The sequence below is a fragment of the Panthera uncia genome, chromosome C2, assembly GCF_023721935.1.
Source record: "Panthera uncia isolate 11264 chromosome C2, Puncia_PCG_1.0, whole genome shotgun sequence".
Classification (NCBI taxonomy): Eukaryota; Metazoa; Chordata; class Mammalia; order Carnivora; family Felidae; genus Panthera; species Panthera uncia.
In genome coordinates, this window is record NC_064810.1 from 107,079,544 (window position 1) to 107,101,990 (window position 22,447).

General features: G+C 36.5%; 1 protein-coding gene across 3 annotated transcripts in view; it reads right to left on the reverse strand.

The window, feature by feature from the left end:
• The window catches only part of MME (membrane metalloendopeptidase), a 113,560-nt gene that overhangs the window by 12,530 nt on the left and 78,583 nt on the right, over window positions 1–22,447 (reverse strand). For all 3 annotated transcript variants that reach the window (XM_049628677.1, XM_049628675.1, XM_049628678.1), the window contains exons 17-22: window positions 14,447–14,505; window positions 8,158–8,277; window positions 6,994–7,127; window positions 6,107–6,172; window positions 3,085–3,180; window positions 2,675–2,751 (exon numbers count right to left, since the gene is read on the reverse strand). In XM_049628677.1, the coding sequence (XP_049484634.1) occupies window positions 2,675–2,751; window positions 3,085–3,180; window positions 6,107–6,172; window positions 6,994–7,127; window positions 8,158–8,277; window positions 14,447–14,505 (552 nt within the window). The remainder of the gene's footprint in view (window positions 1–2,674; window positions 2,752–3,084; window positions 3,181–6,106; window positions 6,173–6,993; window positions 7,128–8,157; window positions 8,278–14,446; window positions 14,506–22,447) is intronic.

Sequence of the window (22,447 nt, forward strand, 5' to 3'; positions counted from 1 at the left end):
ATACTCTGAATATTTAAGCGTAAGCTTACAAAATCTCCCTCTATTTCAGAAATGTTTCTACACAGCCCACTATGCACAATTTTTCACTAGCAATTCAATTTCTATTAGTTTTTAAGGCTCTTTAAAAAATATGTTTTACTTTGTAGAGCCAGGAAGCAGCTTGTTTCCAAAACTAAATGTAACCTCAACCTTTTGCCAAGGAAATCCCTTTACCTCCAGAGAAAATAATAGTTTCCTTGACAAAGGGTTGGCATTCCATTTACCCTTTTAAAAAAAACAACACATACTTTTCTTGCTATAAATGAAAAATAGTCAAGGAGGCATCTTTTGCACCAGGATAGAGAAAATGAAAGTTACAAATAATTTTACATATTTTATAATAAAATAGTATGTACTTTTATAGAGAGAAAATTTTACATATTTATAATAAAATCCTTTCAGTTTAAAATTGAAGGTAGAACAGTTACATATTTACCTACATATCATTTAACCGGTGATCAGTTACTGACATTCTGAACTATACAGACATAAGAAATGAGCAACAAAGAGCCCTTGACTTTAGTTAATAAAAACTGTTTCAAATTACTCATGGAAATTCTTATTCTGTTTATACCTTTCGTGTCTAAAAATAATTCTAGTACTAATTTTCACACACATATATGTAACAGACACTTCTATATTAACATTAATCTTCAATGGCTCTTATGAGAACTTAATCCTCATTTTATATATTAAGAAATTGATTAAGTAACAGCTTGCAAATGGCAGAATCATGGGTGGAACTCAAGTGTTTCTTACTTCAAAGCTTGCATTTTTTTTTTTTTACCATACAAGTATAAAGATATGCTTTCTGACCTAATCAGAATAAAGGAATGAGATGGCAAAAGGCAGGCAATGTAGTAACAGAAAAGAGAACTAGGAAAGAAACAAACAGAAAAACCCTAATAAAAAGCCAAAATTAAAAGTCAAAAAAAGCACTACTGTATCCCCATCAGTGGCTCCGTATTGTAGGAATAAGTTGCTCCCCACACTAGCTTTTGAGGATTTCAGGAGACTAATAAGCACTAAAATGCCAACTAGTAGTCATAACAATAGTCTGTGTCATTTAAAAACAAAGGCTAGGTTTTGTTGAGGATACTGTGTTAATAAGGCAACAGGGTAGAAAATATTTTAAACAGAGAAATTTTCATCCAGTGGTTAAGATGAAAACAACACTCAAGGGACAAATTGTAGCTATCAAAAGCTTTCAATTTGCAAGCCTCATTCTCTGAGGATGCCAGGTGTATCACGTACTACAATAATACTACTTAAATTCACTTAGGTTTCTACGGACATATGCTTTAGTTCATCGGGATATGGAGGGAAGAACTTTGACCAATTAGATTGTTATCATGGTTAATGTGAGCGTATGAATTGCATTCGTTGTCTTCAGAATTAGATTCCTGTACCTTCACTTCTGAAGACTTCAGTAAGGAAAAAGCAAATTCTAGAAACGAAACAGTTACTTGGGTAAACCATAATGGGAATTAACCTAGTGACTTTTGCTGCTCATTACCTAAAAAAGAAGTTAATTTGAATATTCTACCAAGACTGAATTTACCTTGGATTATAAACATATTGGGCATACAATAAACAGTTGCTGAATGAATGAATTTTGAAAGAACTGTTAAGGCAAATACTAAATGATGGTGATTACAATGATGATACTAGAACAAGCTGAGTAAATTCTTTAATTTGTAAATGTGCTATTTTATTGTTTCATAACTGAATGTAGTTTTTCCCCAGGAGTGAATGATCCGGGCAGTATACTTATGGCTATTTTAGGAAGGGCTTTTAAAACTCAGCCCCTTAATTCTCTCTTTTTCTCAAACTTTTTCTAACCACTCTACAAAATTTTAATTTGTTTTTCAGAGTTCCTGCTTGAGAAGTGTTGTTTATCATTTAGCAGCGATGAAGTGGTATAGTATGTTGGAAGGGGGAGCATTAATAATTTAGTGCTAAACTAGATACACAGGGATCCAGGATTTAACACTGAAACACTGGTTCGAGTGATTCTCTTTCACTGTTGTGATTTCTCTGAGATTTTCTGGTCTCGGAAGGACTTTAGATTTCTTCTAACTCAACCCTCCACTCTACAGCGCATTTTTCTCCAGCATCCTTAATGAGCTGTTCTCTGACTTCCGCTTCAAGGTATCCTCTCCTGGAGCTCTGGGGCTAACTTTATGTTGGACAGCCACTGATTACATCTAATTAAGCCTCTAATTCTAATCAACCTCTAATTAAAGAACATTTCTCTTTATGTTGAATGCAAATCTTTCTTTGGAATGGCTACTCATTGGTGTTACGCTTAAACTTTTCATAGCCTCTTAAAAATGTCTATGCTAGCTTTAAATAGAGCTACTATTCTCAGGCAGCATCTTTGTTGGAATCCATCAAGCACTGAGCATTGGTCATGTATATTCTGAGGATAACAGCAGTCAAGGCTATGCTCATGTAAACATGACATTTATCCTGTTTTGTTCTGGTGATCGTTTGTTCCATGACCCTCAAAAGAAAAAAACAACAACAACTGTATTTCAAAATTTTATAGTCACAGTTAGAAAAAAAAAATTTCCAAATTTAGAAGTAATGGAGTCAATATTGGAGCACCTGACTGCTGTTCAAACCCACGTACCTGAAATTCCCTGGGCTGTGAACATCTGTTTTAATGGAGTTGACAGCATACTCTGGCCTGTAGGTCCCACACCACACCTAGGGATAGGGATAGAAAAAGGAAAGTAGTGTGCTTAGGTTCAGTCAAAGATTATTTGTTTGAGCAGGCCAACTTCCTATTGCAAAAATTAAATTGGAATTCTGCATTCCCCAACCATTTACTCTTCAAATAATTGTTCAGTGATAGGCAACCAGAAACATAATTACCATTAATATGATATGATAGTCTGTTATAAACAATGAAAGTCAGTCAAGTCAAATGCTCTGCCATAACTGATTAAAACAAGAAAACTCAGCATGCAATATCTAACTTACTATGAAATTATAACTCAAAATGATTTTCATATCTATCAATCAAAAAAGATACACTACCTGGGCAAAGTTCAAGAAGAATAGTTGTTTGTGATTTAGGTCAAGTCCAGGAAGTAGTTTTTCTTCACCATTCTTTTTAACATAATTTTGATAGGCCTAGGCAGTTAATGAAATAGAAACATGATGTTTATAATTTTGAAATTTATGTATAAATCTATGCAAAAGACCATGTAACCAAGTAACCAAGTAATTAACCTTTTATATCAGGATCGCCATAATAATATATTTACATATAGAAACTTAACAACTATTTCATGGATTAGAAAGAAAACCAGAATTTATTTACAAATGGTCTGAAAATATCAATGATCAATAAATGTCAGTTGAATGAATGGATGACTTAAATAAATGATGAAAAACTTATCTAAATATTGTTCTATAGAGAGATGGATAAGTCCAGTTGTTGGAAGAATGGATTGCCAAGGGAGTTTGTGATGGTTATATTTAGCACAGTTATTACTCTTAGCAAAAAGACTTTCATCAGACTTCGTTTGAATGATTCAGGCCCAAAGTCAAGGCATTCCTTAAGATCTCTTAAAAATTAGTATCCTGTGATTCTAAGCATAAAGATGAGCAGTTATTATGGCCCCCTGGAAGACAAGGGAAAATAGACTGAACCTCAGTTACATTAGGAAGAAGGAATTTAGGTTACTTGAATGTCAGAAAGTGTTCTTAATCCGTAAGGCTTTATGAACACTATTAAAAAATGTAGTTTTTCTCTACTAAATATACTTAAGAGATTTACAACAAACTTTCTGAGATGTGTTACTTCCAATTTAATACAAAGGAAAGTGATCACTCAGATAAGCAGAAGATATATTTGATTTCTTCCTCCTTGCCATTGATATAGATTTACTGAGTATCTCCTTTGAAAAGATGCTAGGAGCATGGGGAAGACTTGATCCTGCTCCCTCCTAGGAAGCTCACAATATAGCAAGGGGACAAGGTACTAGATGCTATGATTTCACATATAATAAAATATTTGCACACTTGTAATTTGCTTCATTATAATAATTCTGTAGTTGTTTTAGGTGAGGATCTTCATGGAAGTACCATCAACCCAGATTTTGACTAGAGTTTTACAGGAATGATTTTTAATCTGTCTGAATATTAGAATAACTGTCGGGGTTTGGGAGTATTAAGAGTGCCAATTCCGTCCACTTCCAGGCAAAATGAAGTGACAAGAACTGGATTTACCTTCCTGCTGAAACAACCAAATGATGGACAAAATATATGGAACAATGGTGCACATTACACTGGACATCAGGCAAAAAGGAGAGTGACCTCTCTGAGATGGTAAACATATAGGATAAGCCCTATAATTGCCCCAGTGTATTGCCTTAAGCATTTGCAGTTTACAACATAGAGAAGAGAAACTCAATCAGAGCTTAAGGGACTGCTTGAGTTGAGAAGGAGCTGAGAGTTCAAGGACACCAAGGACAGAGTCCTGAAGAGGAGAAAGCCACACAGAAGAGGATCTCTAGAGATCAAGTATTCAGCTGAGTATGTGAGTATGCATATGAGCAAACTACCAGAAACTAGGGAAGGAACCATGAAAAAGGATTAGAGATAAAAATGCCTAGTATTCACACAGGACAAAAATGGAAGACCTTGAGTTTCACACAGTAGGGTCTTGCCTCAGCAGTGGAGAATAACTGTCCCTGGACTGAACACTATTTGGTGGGAACCCTAGTCCCACCAAACAAGTTGTAAAAGCAAGATCCAAAAGGATCAAACCATTTCTAAGGAATTTAACTGTGTCCAAGTATAAAGCTCAAAAATATTTGTGCGAAAACAAAATACCTAGTATCCTAAGAGGTAAAATGCACATTGACTGGCATCCAGTCAAAATATTACCAAGCATTCAAAGAAGCAGCAACGTACCACCCCCCACCCACCCCAGATTCTATTGGGATTCATTCTTTTGGAAACTTTGCAGGCAGCTCAATCTCTCAAGTCTCACACTTTGATCATCCATGGTCACTGCCAAGTCACAGGTTCTACCAGTCATCTTTCCCTCACTGCTTACCCTTTCCTGGCCCAACCACTAAGGCCCTCCTACTCCCCTTTAACCCATACATTTCTATAGTGGGAAAATAACCCTACATCTTCATCCATTGCATAGGACATTCCATCTGTGTTGGTTTTAGAGAAGCCTGGTTCTGTCCTGAGGCACCTTGACCCTTGTACCTTCTCAAGTAGACACTGCTCATTGTCTCACATGTGAGCTACCTCAGGGTTAGAAGAGGCATTTAAAACTACCCTCTCTCTTTCTCCTTGTTGATTCCAAGACCAGTATCCCTCTACTCTTTTGTGAAAATCCCTACTTTTTCTTGTGCGCATGGCATCGACTAGATCATCCTTCAACCCATCAAATAATGACATCTTGCATGGAAGGTTTGCAGTTACATCTCCAGCGCTGAGAATAGTAAGGTCCTCAACAAGTATTTGTTGAACGCAAGAATGAATGGAAGGCTAAACGAAGATTCTCAGGGATGCTCCATGGATATACCCCTCTGGATATAATAGTTTGGATGACTACAAGGCCACATGCCACAAGGCCATATCACTTCAGTCCCTCACTGTATCATTGTAACTGGACTGTGGTTGATGCTGATTATGGTTCCTAACTGCTTCACCTGCTGTGAAACGGGGGGTCCCATTTAGTACACTGATCAATGACTGAAATAACCCTTTTTATGAGATACCTTTTCTAAAAAATTATTTCAGAGATTATTTCTTAGAAAAATGTTGCTTCCTCTATGGAACGTGCATGTCTCCTCATTTCTGCTCATATAACATTCCATGTTTCTTCTCCTCAGCTTCTCAGGAGCTTAGACTGGTGTTCAGCTCAATCATAACTGTACTGCCCAATCCCCCTTTTCCCCATGTATTTTCTACTTTCTATTCATTGCTTACTCCCTACATTATATGCACCTTTTGCTAAAGGCTTTACATCAGTGATTAAATATGATAAATATATACGCCAAACATTAAAATGGGAAACAATATTATTACTCACTCTGTATGCTTGGCCAATGCCTCCATTATCAGCAATATTTTCTCCCAGTGTATTAATTCCATTGAGCTGTTAAAAAACAAAAGATGCTTAAAGATTCTTACCTGTATTTGGATTGTTAAGAAGGCATCAATAATGCACTTAAGATGGACTATATCTATTCCTCAAAAAATTGAAAATAGAAATACCATATGATTCAATAATTTCACTATTGGGTATTTACCCAGGGAAAACAAAAACACTAACTTGAAAAGATATATTTATTTACTGTAGCATGACCACAGCCAGGGCACAGAAACAACCGAAGTGTCTATGGATAGGCAAACAGGTAAGGAAGAAGAGACACACACACATGCCCACACACACAGGAATATTACACAGCCATAAAAAAGTATGAGATCATGCCATTTGAGGCAACATGGATGGACCTAGAAGGTATTATGTTGTCGGGCTGAGAAAGACAAATATCATATGACTCCACGCATAAATGGAATCTAAAAAGGATGAATTAAAAAACCAGAACTATAAATACAGAGAACTGATAGTTGCCAGAGGGGAAGGGGACAGGGAGATGGACCAAATGGGTGAAGACCAGAGGGATATTCAGGCTTCCAGTTATAGAATGAGGAAGGCACAGGAATAAAAGGCAGAGCATAAGGAATACAGTCAGTGATACTGTAATAACAATGTCAAGAGACAGATGGTAGCTACACTCGTGGTTAAAGCACAGTGTATAAAATTGTAAAGTCACAAAGTTATATACCTGAAACTAATGTAACATTACATGTCATCTATATTCAAAAAAATAAAACATCATCGTCGTCAACAACAACAACAATAAAAAAGATTGAATATATCTAAAACTTTTCAAGAGAGTGCTGATGACATACATGTTGTCCACCAGCTAGGTCCCAGGAGAAGTTTCCATACTGGTACACCATGCATTGGGATTGGTCTTTAAAATTATTTGCAGACTGTTGAGTCCACCAGTCAACAAGGTCTCCATCCTTATTAAAATTCCTGCCTGTAATATAATGATTTAAGTAAAATGGGAACTCATTACATCAAGAATTACAATAAGGTATGTTTAATCTGAAAGGCAAGGAACAAAATACCACTGTGTGAGAGAACACTACACTGTACAGGTAATGAGAGGAACTGCTCCCTTCCTCATCCTGTGTTGATGAAACCTGGGCTGCCAGGGCCTGCTTTGCTGATGTGCCTTAGTATTAATCCAGGCCTTGCGTCCACTTGGTTCCTGATATCTCAGCCGAGGCCACCAGGTAAGCCAGTCCTGAAATCGTGCCTTGTTTCTCTTGGAGAGTTTTCATGTTGACCAAGACTGTTTAATTTGATATTTTGAAACTTAAAAAGACCATTATTTTTATTCTGCATTCATTTCATATCTCAGACCCTTCATGAGACACACCGTGGACTCAGTTTCCCTCAACTTCAAGCACACAGAAAGAAGTGCCTTCCTCCTGGGGCTTTCCCACTAAATCTAAACACATTGATCTTTCCCTTTTTTGAGCTACAGTGGCATTTATTACATGTCATGTTTTAAGACTTCATTTTATCATCCTTTTAAATAGTTACTTATGATGTAGTGAATAAGAAAAGGGCTACAAAGACAAATTACTTGAACTCACATCCTGATTCCACTAATTCCTAGCAATTCTTTCATGTGCCTTTACTTTTTTCCATTAAAAAAACTGAAATGGTATTAGTACCTACCTGTGAAAATTACTGTATAGTTGAATTAATAGACACTTTCATGAAATAAGACCAAACATTTATCATTGACAAATATCAGTGTCTTCTCAATGTAAATATTTGTGTTATTCAGTCAAGAGTGGAAAGCACACATTGCTTACCTCACTACTAGAAATTTCTGATCTTCCTAAGAACAATTTAAAAGGAATACTAAAAGTATGATTATTAGCCAGTGGTACACGGATGAATAAATATGTTCTTGTATTGATCAAGTATAATAACTCTTAATCAGGTTTATTAGGATCTGTCTCAGCCAAAGGAAAGTGTCCACGGCACTTTACCATTGTCATCGAAGCCATGGGTGATTTCATGTCCTATGACCATGCCGATACCCCCATAGTTCAATGAGTTAGACTGCTGAGCACTGAAGAAGGGGGGCTGCAGGATGCCAGCTGGGAAGACTACAAAGAAAGAAGATGGTTAAAGATTATTGGCATTATTCTGTGATGGCAGGCCTGGGGCTGGCTTTCTGCCTGGTAAGCTATTTTCCAGTATGTCAGTTTCACTTAATTGTATATAAAAATCTTCTGTGATAAAACAAATGTAGGTCTTTTATTATTGATGACAACAGAGAGTTCATCCCAAAGCGGTACTGTAATCTATGATTTATAATCACAATTTACTTTACAAACTCTGCTAAGATTGTTTTTTGCTATAAAGAGTTTAGAGCAAGGGAAAATTATCATCTTCATTCAGAAAGTCTTTTCCCTGCTGCAAATATTTGGGATAAACAGTTATTTAATAACACAAGTATTTCTTTTAATGTCATCTCTAACATTTTATTCATCTACAATAGCTTGTTAAATAAACAGAACTACTCAATGAAAGGCATCCTCCAATCACATTGCCCAATTTTACTTTTAACAAGGTACCTGTGGCTGTTTATTTCCTTATTTTTGGTTGTTGTCCTTCCTTTTCTTATTGCCCTCACCTGCTCTAGACCCTCGACTATCAGTCCTTTGAGAGCATAGATTTGTGGGCCCAGAGATACATTTGTTTATTTGTTGAGTCCATTTGTTTTTTGAGTTCATTATCTTTAGCATCTAAAACTAGCAAGGTGCCTGGAACATAATGGGTGCTTAAGAAATAGGTTGAATAGGTGAATGATCAATGATAAATGAACAAATGAATTTACTAAAGACTTTATTAAATAAATAAATATTTTTTATGTCTACCCTGACATCTGCATTAACTTGCTAGCTTTTTACACTTAGATGTCTCACAAACTTTAAATTTCATGTGTCAAACATCAAACTCATCATTTTCCCTTTTTTTTTTTTTTCAACGTTTTTTATTTATTTTTGGGACAGAGAGAGACAGAGCATGAACGGGGGAGGGGCAGAGAGAGAGGGAGACACAGAATCGGAAACAGGCTCCAGGCTCCGAGCCATCAGCCCAGAGCCTGACGCGGGGCTCGAACTCACTCACGGTCCGCGAGATCGTGACCTGGCTGAAGTCGGACGCTTAACCGACTGCGCCACCCAGGCGCCCCTCATCATTTTCCCTTCTAAACCATCACTCTCTTGACTTTATTTCTGATAATGGCATCTGAAGGGTCCCAATCATCCAACATGAACATTTTATATTTATCTTACATGCTTATTTTATTGTTTAAATATTGGTTTATTTGTTTGTTTGTTTTTACAAAGTCTTATATAGTCTACTTAGGAAAAGACCAGGTCATATACCTTCCTTCCAGAAGCATTTCTTCTGTTTATCTCCTCCTATCAGTCTTATCGCCACCATCCTACTTCATATTATCATTCCTTGTCTTAAGAATTACTTAATTTACATGTGGCACCTGGGTGGCTCAGTTGGCTAAGCATCCAACTTTGGCTCAGGTCATGATCTCATGGTTCGTGAGTCCGAGCCCTGAGTCGGGCTCTGGGCCGACAGCTTAGAGCCTGTAGCCTGCTTGGATGCTGTCTGTCTGTCTGTCTCTCTCTCTGTCCCTCCCCTGATAGTGCTCTGTCTCTCAAAAATAAATAACCATTAAAAAATTTTTAAAAAATTATTTAATTTCCTATGTGATCTTTCCACTTCCTGTCTCACCCAACTATACTCTATCCTAGATCTACTCCACCCTGCAGCCAGACTAAAATGCACCTCTTTGATGGGGGGTGGGGGAAAGGGGAAAGTGGGTGATGGACAGTGAGGAGGGCACTTGCTGGGATGAGCCCTGGGTATTATATGGAAAGCAATCTGACAATAAATCATATTAAAAAAAAAAATCACGCAACTCTGGTCATTATCACTCCCCTGCGAAAAATCCTTGGATGGCTTTGATACTTTCTAACTAAATATAGCATCTTTTTCCTAGCCTTTGCCTCCATGGTCCTCTCCTACTTCATCTTCCTCATGCCCACCCCCTTCCTCATAGTACTCATAACTTAGCAATTTCATCTTACATGTTTTAAAATTCTAGTATCTACTGAGTTACATCCTGTAATAATAATAATAATAATAATAATAGTAATAATAATAAAATCTTTGGTAGCAACACCTATTGCATGCAAAACCCTAGGCGACTGCTATGTGGGATTCTAAGAAAAGTCAAGAGAAGGTCCCGACCTTAAGAAATCTAAGATCTAGTTATACAGAGTAGCAAATGTTGTTTCTTTGTCTTTTGGGTGGGGCAATATGGCATAGCCTTGAATGGATTTCAAGGATAAATATTGGATATTTACAGAGGAGACTTCAAAAATATGCTGGACAATTTAAATGCTCTCCAGATCTTAAAAAAATCTGGAAAGTTGCCATAACATCCAAAATGACAAAATAATTAGAAAATAAATACTTCTGTCCTTGGAGAATTTTGATGAAAGTTATACCTCACATGTAGCTGCCTGAGTTATCAACAGTGCCAAGAAATTATTTTTAGCTTAAAATATTAAAATTATGTGCAGTACGTTATTCACTTAAAGTGAATACTATCTCCCACACTATGTACTTTGATTAAAATCCACCCGTTATATAAAATGCTCTTATGAAATGTGCTATCAAGACTAAACATTAACTGTAAAGATCCTGCTGCTTTAATTGTACCCTGATATGTCATTCTTCAGGCAAGTGATAATATTTTTATGGCTCATATTAAATACTAGTCTTCAAGCTCAGCTTTGCAAATTATGATTTCTTGTTTTACACTATCAGCTAAATCTCAATGATGAGGATTTTCCCCATTAGCCTATCACTATTACCAGTAGACTTCACAACTGTTGATAATAACTAATTGCTTAGTTGTACATTTTTTACATTCATGATTGTCAATTAGTCAATTACATAAGTCACTGGTCCATGAAACAAAAAACTGTGTTTCTCCCTAACTCCCATGCCCTTGCTTCCCTGGTTTATTTTTTTAAGCCTGCGAGCAATTCAATTTTAGAATCTTGTATAAAGCTTGATGACATCAGGTGAAATAAATTTGGGGTGGAAAAAAGCTAAAGATTATTTTTTATGTTAAATGGAATATCAATATGTTTGGAAACATTTGTTCTTAATTTTCAAGCCTGAAAATGAGATTCCTAAGAACAAGTAATATAACTTTAGAAAATTTATTATTTCAATGTCATCATACATTACCCAGGTTGAATACACTAGATAATCCATGGGAGGTTTCTGGAGCTCTATGGAGCAAATGTGTGGGGAATAAGAACCAGTGAATTAAACACTTTCAGTATGCCTTCCTGTCTGGGAAGCTGATTTCTTTTTAAATTGATGGAAACTGGCAGGGGTACATAAGGCAGAATATAGTCTTCCTGTGAGTTAGAACAAAAAGTGTTTGGAATTGAATTAAAAAGAAGAAATTATTAATATGATAACTCCCTAAGTGATAATAAAACAAGTTCTTTTTTACCATAACATAAAAAGGCCAATCCCATGAGAAATTATATGTGATCTAATTTAAGGTATTTGTGTGAGGGTAGGAGGGTCATTTATGAGACACATGCTATTCTATAGCTATTCTAATTCTGTAATGCACAATTCCAAAATCAAAAGTTGTATATCTATGTATGTATACAGATAGACAGACAGACAGACAGACAGACACACACACACACACACACACACACACATTGTATCTAGAAGAAAGATGAAGATCTGGATCTTCAATTATTTTTAGTTAAGACAATCCCCACGTTGAAGATTTAAATGAATTGTCAAAGAAAAAACATACACATGTCAAAGATTTCTTCTTGCATGACACTTTCCTTTCCTCTGAATTGCTGTTATTGTAACACAAGCATATGAAAAGATGTTAACAATTTTTCAGATACTGAATTTCTATCTGATGAATTTATCTTCAGAATCTTTAAAAGGTTTTTTTTATTAAGAATGCTTATTGTAGCCAATTCTTGATTATTCAGAGGATAACTACTTTGTGAAATGTTAGGCCACTTTTGCCTTCTTTTTCCTTTTGCTGTGTGCTTCTTTGGTTAGAGGGTATTAAATTCAAATTGAGAACATTCTCTGGTCTTCTCTGATCAGGGAATCTCTGAAGTAAACCAATTTTGAGCCAGCTCCAGGGATATGAGGTAATTCAGAGCCTAACAAGATCCTGCCTTGACCTAAACTGTAGATCTGCTCTAGAGAGGGGCTGAAGGGATTATCATACCAGAGTGGTTCTACAAAAGGTCTGTATGGGTCTTCTTGTTGGAATGAATCAGCACCAGGTCTGATAGGATCCAGGGTCCTTCCTCAGCTGGATTAAAATAAAGCTGTATCTTTTAGTCTGCTCAAATACAGACTGAAGTCCAGGCTGCCTCATTTTGCCTTGGAATTCCATAAGAGCTCATTATCCTGTTTAAGTCCAAGTCTGTAATGAACTAGATATTATACTGACAGAACTAGTCAATATCAAAAAGAGATCTTCAAAGTGAAGGCTCTCCAGAGAGAAAGGCACTTTTAAGAAAGGACTGAATGGTTTCTAGGAATATATTGAAAAGGGTAGACTGCATGCATTCTTAGTTGATCATTAAACAGACTCTGGTCTGGGTTTAGGTAATCATTGCACTAGCTAGGAAATGTACTAGACTAGACTTTGAACTAATTGATTTTAACCAACTGCATATGACTTACTTATTATTGATATGTTATAAAAAACAAGTCTTGGGGCACCTGGGTGGCTGTTGGTTAAGCATCCGACTTAATTTTACCTCAGGTCATGATCTCATGGTTGTGAGAATGAGCCCTGCATTGGGCTCTACACTGAGCATACAGCCTGCTTGGGATTCTCTCTCTCCCTCTCTCTCTGCCCCTCCCCCACTGGCTCCACTTGCTCCTACAGTCTCTCTCTCTAAATGAATAAATTAATTTAAAAAAACATGCCAAAAAACCCCCCAAAACACACACAACTTTTCTGATTATTTTATATAATTAATTTTCATGTCATATACCAAAATAAATTCCAGATGGCTAATGATTTACTTCAAAAAATAAAGACCATAAACATACCAGAAGAAAATATAGATAATTTCTTAATTTAACTTTTCCTTGGTTTAAAAGCAAGGGGGAAAGGTATAATCGAACAAAATCAGAGTTATAGTTTCTTTTAAATTTTGTTTTTTAACCAATGGTGAAAAATATTGCAGGATTTTCCACATATCTAATCTAATTTGTAACAGAATTCAAGAAAAATGAGGTTTAGGGCATGAGATTTTATTTGAGAATAATGCTGAAAATATTTCCCCTCTTGATTCTCGACCACACTTTGAAATGAAGGGCTAGACTAAGTACACCTGGAGACACTGGCTGTACTGTTTGTTTAGTATACCTCTGATAGTAGTCAATCTGTTGGGTGCCTTTCTACATATTTAAAACCCTTGGGGAAAAAATGGGTCCATTTATGTAATACCTAAGAAAAAGTTTAAAGATCTCAAAGTCTTCCCAGGGAAAAAAATTATATATCTTTGTTCTATTAAGTCATTTAGTTATTCATTATATCTCTCACTCATGTATTCATTTCTACACATATTCCTATAACATTACTATTCATGAACATATTAGTTTTTTTTCTTTTTTGATTAAAAGTAGTTAAGCAAATATAATTTCATATGGTTCAACCTAATATAATTGACTTTTCAACTTTCTGAGACCTTTGGAATCTTCCAGAAAAATGGGTGATAGAGATCAGGACCATCCCCACCAGAGCTAACATACATAATTGCCTGGAGGATGGGATTTCTGCAAAGCTGGTTCATGGAACCTTAAACTTATGCTGATGCTTAGAAAGTCCTAAAGTCAATATAACTTGATGGAGACATGAGAGACATTTAAAAAGCATTCAGAAATAAAATAAAAGTACTTAGACATAAGATAAACCATTTAGCCACAGATGAGAACACTGCAAAAGAAAGAAAACCACTTAATGTAATTTGTACTAACTTAAAATTTGCTATTACAGTGAAAAGAGGTACATGGATGCATTTACTTTTAAGGAGTATATTCAATAAATCAATAACTCGGCCTCTGCTGTGCTTTTATGGGGAGTACTTTAAATTGGTCATGCAATTCACTACAAGTTGGTAACAACAGAGAAATATTAAAGAATTGTTTAGGAATAGACCTTACCTATCTGATTTCTGCCTGAAGAATAAAATGCATTGACTACGGCTGCTCCACTTATCCACCTATGGAAAACATAAGAACTCATTACAAATTATACTATTATCATCTGATTCAATCTACTCAACGCAATAAAAGCATTATTACTATTCCAAGAGGAATCTTAACTTTCTGTTTGAAATATGACCAACAAGTTAAAATTAGTTCACTAGGTAAGACAGCTCATTTGAAAATATTTCTACTTTTTGAAAAATCAGAATATATCCCCGTCTGCAAATCTGTTATTTCACCTGTGTGAATTCATATGTACCTATTCATATGTACCTTTTTGGAAATTGCAATGGATTAACATTATATTGAAATATGCTTACCTTTAGGTTCCTGATACTTGGTAACTATACCAACAATTCTGGAGCAATTGGCAGGATATTGAAGTTTAAGTTGTTAAAACTTCATATTCAAATATATTTACATCTTTTAAATGTTCTAGTTTATTTTGAAACTAAGATATCCCCTTCTCAGGTAGTTAGTTTCAGGTAGTCTGCCTCTGATTACTGCCATTTAAAATTACCTTTTTTAAATGAAGCAATCCAGCTAATTGAGCAAAGGCATATTTTGGTATAATGACTGCAAAGTGAAATCCAGGTGGATCTTAAGTGGATTTGTCTGTCTGTCTATGTATACCATGACTTAGTCTCCATGCAGCATTCAGAGATTTCATAAAGTACAGTTCCTGACTTCAGTTTAGTTGAAGAGATGAAAAAGCAGCATAAATTACCATAAGACTAAATGAGAAAATGGAAAAAAAAAATAGCTCGCAGAATATAATTTGAGGGCAGTATTAAGCTAAAGAACAGGTGACAATGTTCCCATGTCTTTCTGCTCAGATGTTATGAAAATTGCATACCAGTAATCATTGTTGGGGGTGTCTGGGTGGCTCACTCAGTTAAGGGTCCAACTCTTGGTTTTGGCTCAGGTCATGATCTTACAGTTTGTGAGACAGAGCTCCACGCTGGGCTCTGCACTGACAGCACTGAGCCTGCTTGGGGTTCTTTCTCTCTCTCTCTCTCTCTCTCTCTCTTTCTGTGTGTGTGTGTGTGTGTGTGTGTGTGTGTGCGCGCGCGCGCGCGTGTCTCCTTGCCCCTCCCCTGCTTGTGTACGTGCTCTCTCTCTCTCTCTCAAAATAAATAAATAAATAAATAAACATTAAAAAAAAAAACCCCAATAATCATTGTTAGAATACTACTCAGGCTTAAAAAGGAATGAAATCATGCCATTTGTGGCAATATGGATGAACTTAGAGGGTATTATGCTAAGTGAAAGATGTTAGGCAGAGAAAGACAAATACCACATGATTTCACTTATATGTGGAATCTAAAAAAACAAAACAAATGAACAAACAAAAATCGAAAACAGACCCCATAAATACAGAGAATGAACTGCTGATTTCCAGAGGGGAGGGGTGTGGGGGGATGGGCAAAATGGGTGAAGGAGAGTGGGAGGTACAGGCTCCTAGTTATGGAATAAATGTCCCAGGAGGAAAGGTACAGCACAGGGAATATAATCAATGGTATTATAATAGCATTGTATGGTGACAGATAGTAGCTACACTTGTAGTGAGCATAGCATAATACAGAGTTGTTGAATCACTATATTGTACCCTTGAAACTCATGTAACATTGTATGTCAACTATACTTCAGTAAAATAAAAAATAAAATTATTGTTCAGCACTTTTTTGCAACAGGAGTAATATTCTAATCTTAATAAGACTTTTATATATATACATTGTATTTATATATATTATATATACTAGTATATATATGTGTGTATACACACACACACACACACACACACACACACACACACAGTCATTGAATAATAGATAATGCTTAATTTCAGATAACCCCTTAAATGTCAACACACATGTATACACTTAAGACAATCATATATTATTAGCTAACGGTTTCACTGTAGTTATGCCACTTTCAGGGCAATAATTAGCGTGCCAATTATTATCCTACTCATGGAAGGAGTTTACAGTAATTAGTACAATGAGGTTAAATCAGAACTGTTTCCAGACCCTGCTTTGCAAGGTAAGCAGTACAAAGTCAGCTGTCCAAATCAACATTTTAGCTACAATTTCAGTAACTATTGTGGGATGTCAGATGTGAGTTCCTATTTTGATCTCTTAAAAAGAACTGAGCAAAAGCCATATATAACAACTGTCTGATAAATTCTAATTAAGTATGAGTTTTATCTCCAATAACACGACTCAGACATTCATAGAAAACATCGGGAAATTAAAAAAAAATCCAGATAACACTTCTCTGAATTTTTCTTTAGAAAGAAAATAAATTTGAAGATGGAGTGTGTGTGTGGGAGGGGATGGTTGAACAATATTTTTGTAGTTTGATGCCATTTTAAATAGATAAAAACATTTTCAAACAGGATGGTGTGACTGATAGATCAGTTTTTCCTAATTTCATCATAGGTGAGTCATCAGTATTTAAATTTCTTGCAGGTTGAGGATTACAAGCAAATAATTACATTTATTTTAATTAAACTCCACTTGATTCCCACATGATTCTCACATGACTCACAGCAAAAACATTAAATCCAGGGGTGTTAAGACTAAAATCAAGAGATCAGGAACCATACAGAGCAAGTCGATTTTGTTTGTGTGACCAAAAAGGCATTACAAAAGACAATTCTTATGTAAGTAAAAACCATGATCAGGAAAAATGATTTATCAGGATTATGTTTACATATATTCACATAGTTATTCACATAGTTATTACGACTTAGGTTCAAGTGTGGCTCTGAGTTGTGTGGCAGGAGGGGCAAAATGGACAGTGTGCTCTCGCTACTCCTGAGGAGAAACACCATTCCTTATAGTGACTCTTCAGAAAGGTATTTTTCATGTGGTCTCAACATTTTGATAGCACCTATGGCAGTAGACTTTATGCCCAAATAGTTTAAAATTATTCATTTTAATTGTTATAAAATTGATGTAACATGTTTCCAGGTCTCAGTTGTTTTAAGGTTCAGTTTCTCAATTATGAACCGATTTAGTGACGGTATACTCCTCATGGACTTTTATGGGTAATCACAAATCATATGCCAATTTTTTGGTTCTGGACTCAGGCACATGCTACAAATGACAGACCAAAGGTACCAATCCAAAATGTTTTCTTAAAATAAGTAAAGCACAGAGGAAAGGAGCTGGATGTATGCAAATGTTTCAGAGAGCAACAGGTCTCAGAAGGAGGACATAGATGAATGAAGTTTATAGACCCTTCTCATGTTTACTGCTTTGGTAAAAATAAATGTCATACCTTTGTTTTAGTGCTTTCCTGCTGTTCTGTTACATGACTTTGAGGGGTTTATGATTGCATTTTGATTCATGTCTGTAACTTTCCAGGAGGGAGTGCTTTACATATTAAAACGTCCATGGTGAATTATACTTTCAGGAAAATATGGAGCTATTTATGACCACAAAACTCCCAAATAAAATTGGAATTACACACTACAGAGCAGTAGTGTGTAGCGTTTGCCTTTTCTTCCCTGAGAACCTGCACAATGCATCCTTAGACTACCCCTGGGTGATTCAAGATTGAAAAGCACAGGGCATACTGTCCCTGGGAACAACAGGAACTTGAAATACTGAGATTGAATCGTTACACCTTAAATAAAATGATGATAACAGCTACAGGTTCAGCGTCTAACATGTGTGGTCAGTCATGAAATATCTCAGTACGCTGGATGTAAAAAGCTAAATTAGGGCAAAGAAAATATTTTTCAAGTTAAAGGTGACGCAATGGAAACCATAAGTTCATTTGATTTGGACGCAGCCTCAAAGTTTCAGGAAAAGCTTCCATTTATGGAACAGAGACACATTTGATGCTGAATAGCAGCACAGAAAAGAGAAAATGCACAACAGAAGAGAAAAACAAATGGTGGTGATTCTTGCCCTAAAATAATGGATAGTGCAGGTTGACGGTACCTTTAACGTCCAGACGGGAGACCAGATACTAGCAGCTGCCTGGAACAGGTATCAGACCTGAGTGATGAAATCACACCCATTCTTTGATTTTTCTTCCTGCCTCCAATGGTCTGAGTGGGTAGGAGTTTGGGTGTGTGTGGTATTAGCCAAGAATGGGAAAGCAAGAAGGAGGAAAACTTTATTTTTAATTTTGGAGCCATGACTTTGTCAGGTGAACGGATTTTGGTTTGGGGGCATTTGACAGTAGAACAAAGACGGGCCACTCTAAGCCGCACAGACCTCAAAGCTGAACTAACAGTGTGGATGGGAAATATGACTGAAATACCCTTGAGATGGGGACCAGGTGTTTCTCTTCTATCTCTTATTACCCTGAAGAACCCAGGCAGTGATGAAATTAAAGCACAAAGACATCAGTTTTATAGCAGAGACGAAAGGCAGAAGTTGACAGCCTGATCCCGCAGCCTTTGGGATGTAATAAACCCACTGGATTGCAAAAGCACCTGGAATTTAACTCCTCTTTCACCCTCTCATGTGTAACTTTAAAACTTAAAACAACAAAACTGTTAATGCCCCTTTCCCTGAAAGTGTTCCATTTCCCAGCATCTAGTGGTCCCAAAGCAACTCCTTTAAGATCAGCAGTACGAAACAATGGTTTTCTCTATCTTCCTCAAGTCCTTGTGGAAAGGAGAATTCTCATTTTGTAATCCCAATAACCACTGTAACCTTTTACATTTATTAATATTCTTTCATCAAGACTTCAGAGTTTCCTATAGACCTATAGACCTTCATTCAGCCAAACCAATCATACAAGATAGATGACACGTCCAGTTTTCAGGTGTAGAAACTAAGGCACAGCATGCTTTTCTGACCTTCGAATGTACTTAAAAACTAAGCAATACAACAGGGACACGGATATGTAAACTACGGAGAAAGAGGACCCTCTCATCTTCCATCCAAATCCTCTACTTCTGAGCTGTCGATCTGTATTATATAACACATTTCAGTACAAGGATGAATGCCATTTCCTTGCTAAACTCTTTAAAAATGAAAGTGCTCATTTTTATTTACTTATCTTCAATATACAAAACTCAGTTTTATTTACATACACTGGCAATGTCAATCCAAAATGAATTAAGAAAACAATGCCATCTACAATACTACTAAGAACAATAAAACATTTAGGCACAAATTTAACAAAAGAAGGGCAAGATGTGTACGTTGAAAACTCCAAAACACTACTGAAAGAAATTAAAGAGGACTTAAAAACCTAGAAGAGATATGCCACTTTCATGAATCAGAAAACTTAATTTTTTATTGAGGTATAATTAACATATAACATATTAGTTTCAGGTGTACAATATAATGCTTTGATATTTGTATACACTGCAAAATGATCATCACAATGAATCTAATTGCCATCTGTCACAATACAAAGTTATGAAAAACATGTTTTTGTTTTCTCTTTTGGCAGCTTTCAAGTATGCACTACATATTATTGACTGTAATCACCATGTTATATACATTACATCCCCACAATTATTTTATACCTAGAAGTCTGCATCTCTTGATCCCCTTTATATATATCACCCAGCCCCAAACCATCCTCTGCCCTGACAACCACCATTCTGTTCTATGTATCTATGAGTTTTGTTTTTTCATTTGTTTTCTAGATATCACATATAAGGGAAATCATACAGTATTTGTTTTTCTCTGCCTCGTTTCTCTTAGCATTTACCATCAAATTCCATCCATGTTGTCACAAATGGCAATATTTCACCCTTTTTATGGCTGAATAGTATTCCCGTGTGTGTGTGCATGTATGTGTATATGATGTATATGTATAAATATACACACACGTACACACACACACACATGCATACATACATACTGCATCTTCTATCTATTCACTCATCAATGAACACTTAGGTTGTTCCCACATCTTGGCTATTGTAAATAATGCTGCAATAAATATAAGGGTGCATATATCTTTCTAAATTAGTGTTATTATTTTCTTCAAATAAATACCAGGAAGTGGAATTGCTGGGTCATATGGTATACTTCTATTTGTATCTTTAGGAAACTCCATACTGTTTTCCATCGTGGCTGCACCAATTTATATTCCCACCAATAGTGTACAACAGGTCCCCTGCTAAACTTGCCATTTTTTTCTTTTTGGTAATAAACATTCTAACATTGTGAGGTGATATCTCATTGTGATTGCTTTGCATTTCCCTGGTTAGTAACATTGAGCATCATATCATGTGCCTCTTAGTCATCTTTTGTGTCTTCTTTGGAAAAATGATTATTGAGATCCTCTGCTCATTTTTTAATTGGACTGTTTTTTCTTTTTTTTTTTTTTTGCTGATGAGTTGTAGGATACACACACACATATCTATATCTATATATCTATATCTATATCTATATCTGTATCTATAAAGTCTCCAGCTTTTATCTTCTCTCTCAATATTGCTTTGGCTATTTGGGATGTCTTGTGTTTCAATACAAATTTTAGGATTGTTTGTTCTTTTTCTGTGAAAAATGCTACTGGAATTTTGATAGAGATAGCATTAAACCTATAGATTGATTTGGTAATATGGAATATATGGTTTTAATGCTCTTTCATTGGGAACATATTTGTCTGCTTTCTCATTTTGCTTGACTCTTTTCACTTGTTTCTATGTACTAGGCAAAACAACTACCTTTCGAAGTATTGAAGGAGTGCCCTTGTGTAGGAAACTTATCTCTCAACCTTGCCCTAGGTCTTTGCTGTCTCTCAACCTTTGTAGGTATCAAAGCAACCTGATTCATTCTTCATAGATCCCAGTTGTTGAGGGTGTGGCAAGACTTGTCAGTGTTCCAAAGGGAGGAATCTCATTTAGCACCCAGTTTGAGGTTGATTGGAAGCCCCTGAGACAGCAGTTTCTAAAGTACGCAAATACATAGTTTTGAGGGACTGCAATTGTAAACCCTGCTGGCCTCCAGACCACTTGATCTGCAGGTGTCCCTGGTGTATAGTTACAAAAATTGGGGCTTCTGAAGAGTGTATAAGCTCCTTTTTGGGAGGTACTGGGGAGGTGTAGTGACACGCAAAGATGGTATCCCCAGCCTACATTTCCTGAGAGCACCTCCATAGCCTCTAGATCTGTAGCACACCTGAAGTCTGCCCCTTAGACTGAAGCTCCTGGACAAATAAATAGGGCTTTCACACAGAAATACTGGAGGTATGTTTTAGTCTACAGTCTGTGTAGTACTCTGGGGGTGGTTGCCTGCCAAAAACTATCTCTCAGATTGTTACAGTCCTTGGGATCTGGTGGCCTCTTAACACAAGCCCCCTGGCCACCAGAGCCAGGTAATTAAGGAGCATCCCCTGTGTGTCCTGCATATGCTCGTTCACTTCAGCAAGGCAGCAGAATAGCACAGAGCTGAGGCACTCCTACCTATGTTATCAAGGTAGAGAGAGAGAGAGCAAAGTTGGTGTCCACCCATTCCTCTCTCCCCATGGAGTCCCAACAGGCCCATGCCCTTTCGGCAGATGAGTTAGGATTAGCAAATAAATCTCCTTCACATATAACCTAGGCCCTTTTCAAACTGCTGCTTTTGTTCTGGTCCCTGGAGTGACTGGAGGCTGCATGCAAGCCCTTTAAGATAATTATCTCAGTTCTCTCTGTCCTTTTGGGTCTCTTGGATTTGAGTCCCACTGGTTTTCACATGTCTCCATTGCAGGTCCCACAGGTTGCTGTGATGTGGGGAACAAACACCTCAGTCCTCAGAAAGAAGCTCTGGATTTGTGAAATCCCCCCTTCCCAGTTGTGGGTCACTGCACCAGGGATAGTGTTTTTGGCAAGGCCACCAAACTGCCTCTCCCACCCATCTCAATTTAGCCCTTTTACTGTTTGTCATGAAGAAGCTGTTCAGCTAGTTTTCAGGTCTTTATCAGAGGGAATAATTGTTCCATATGTAGCTATAGATTCAGTCCATGGAATGAGGTGAGTTCAGGATCTTC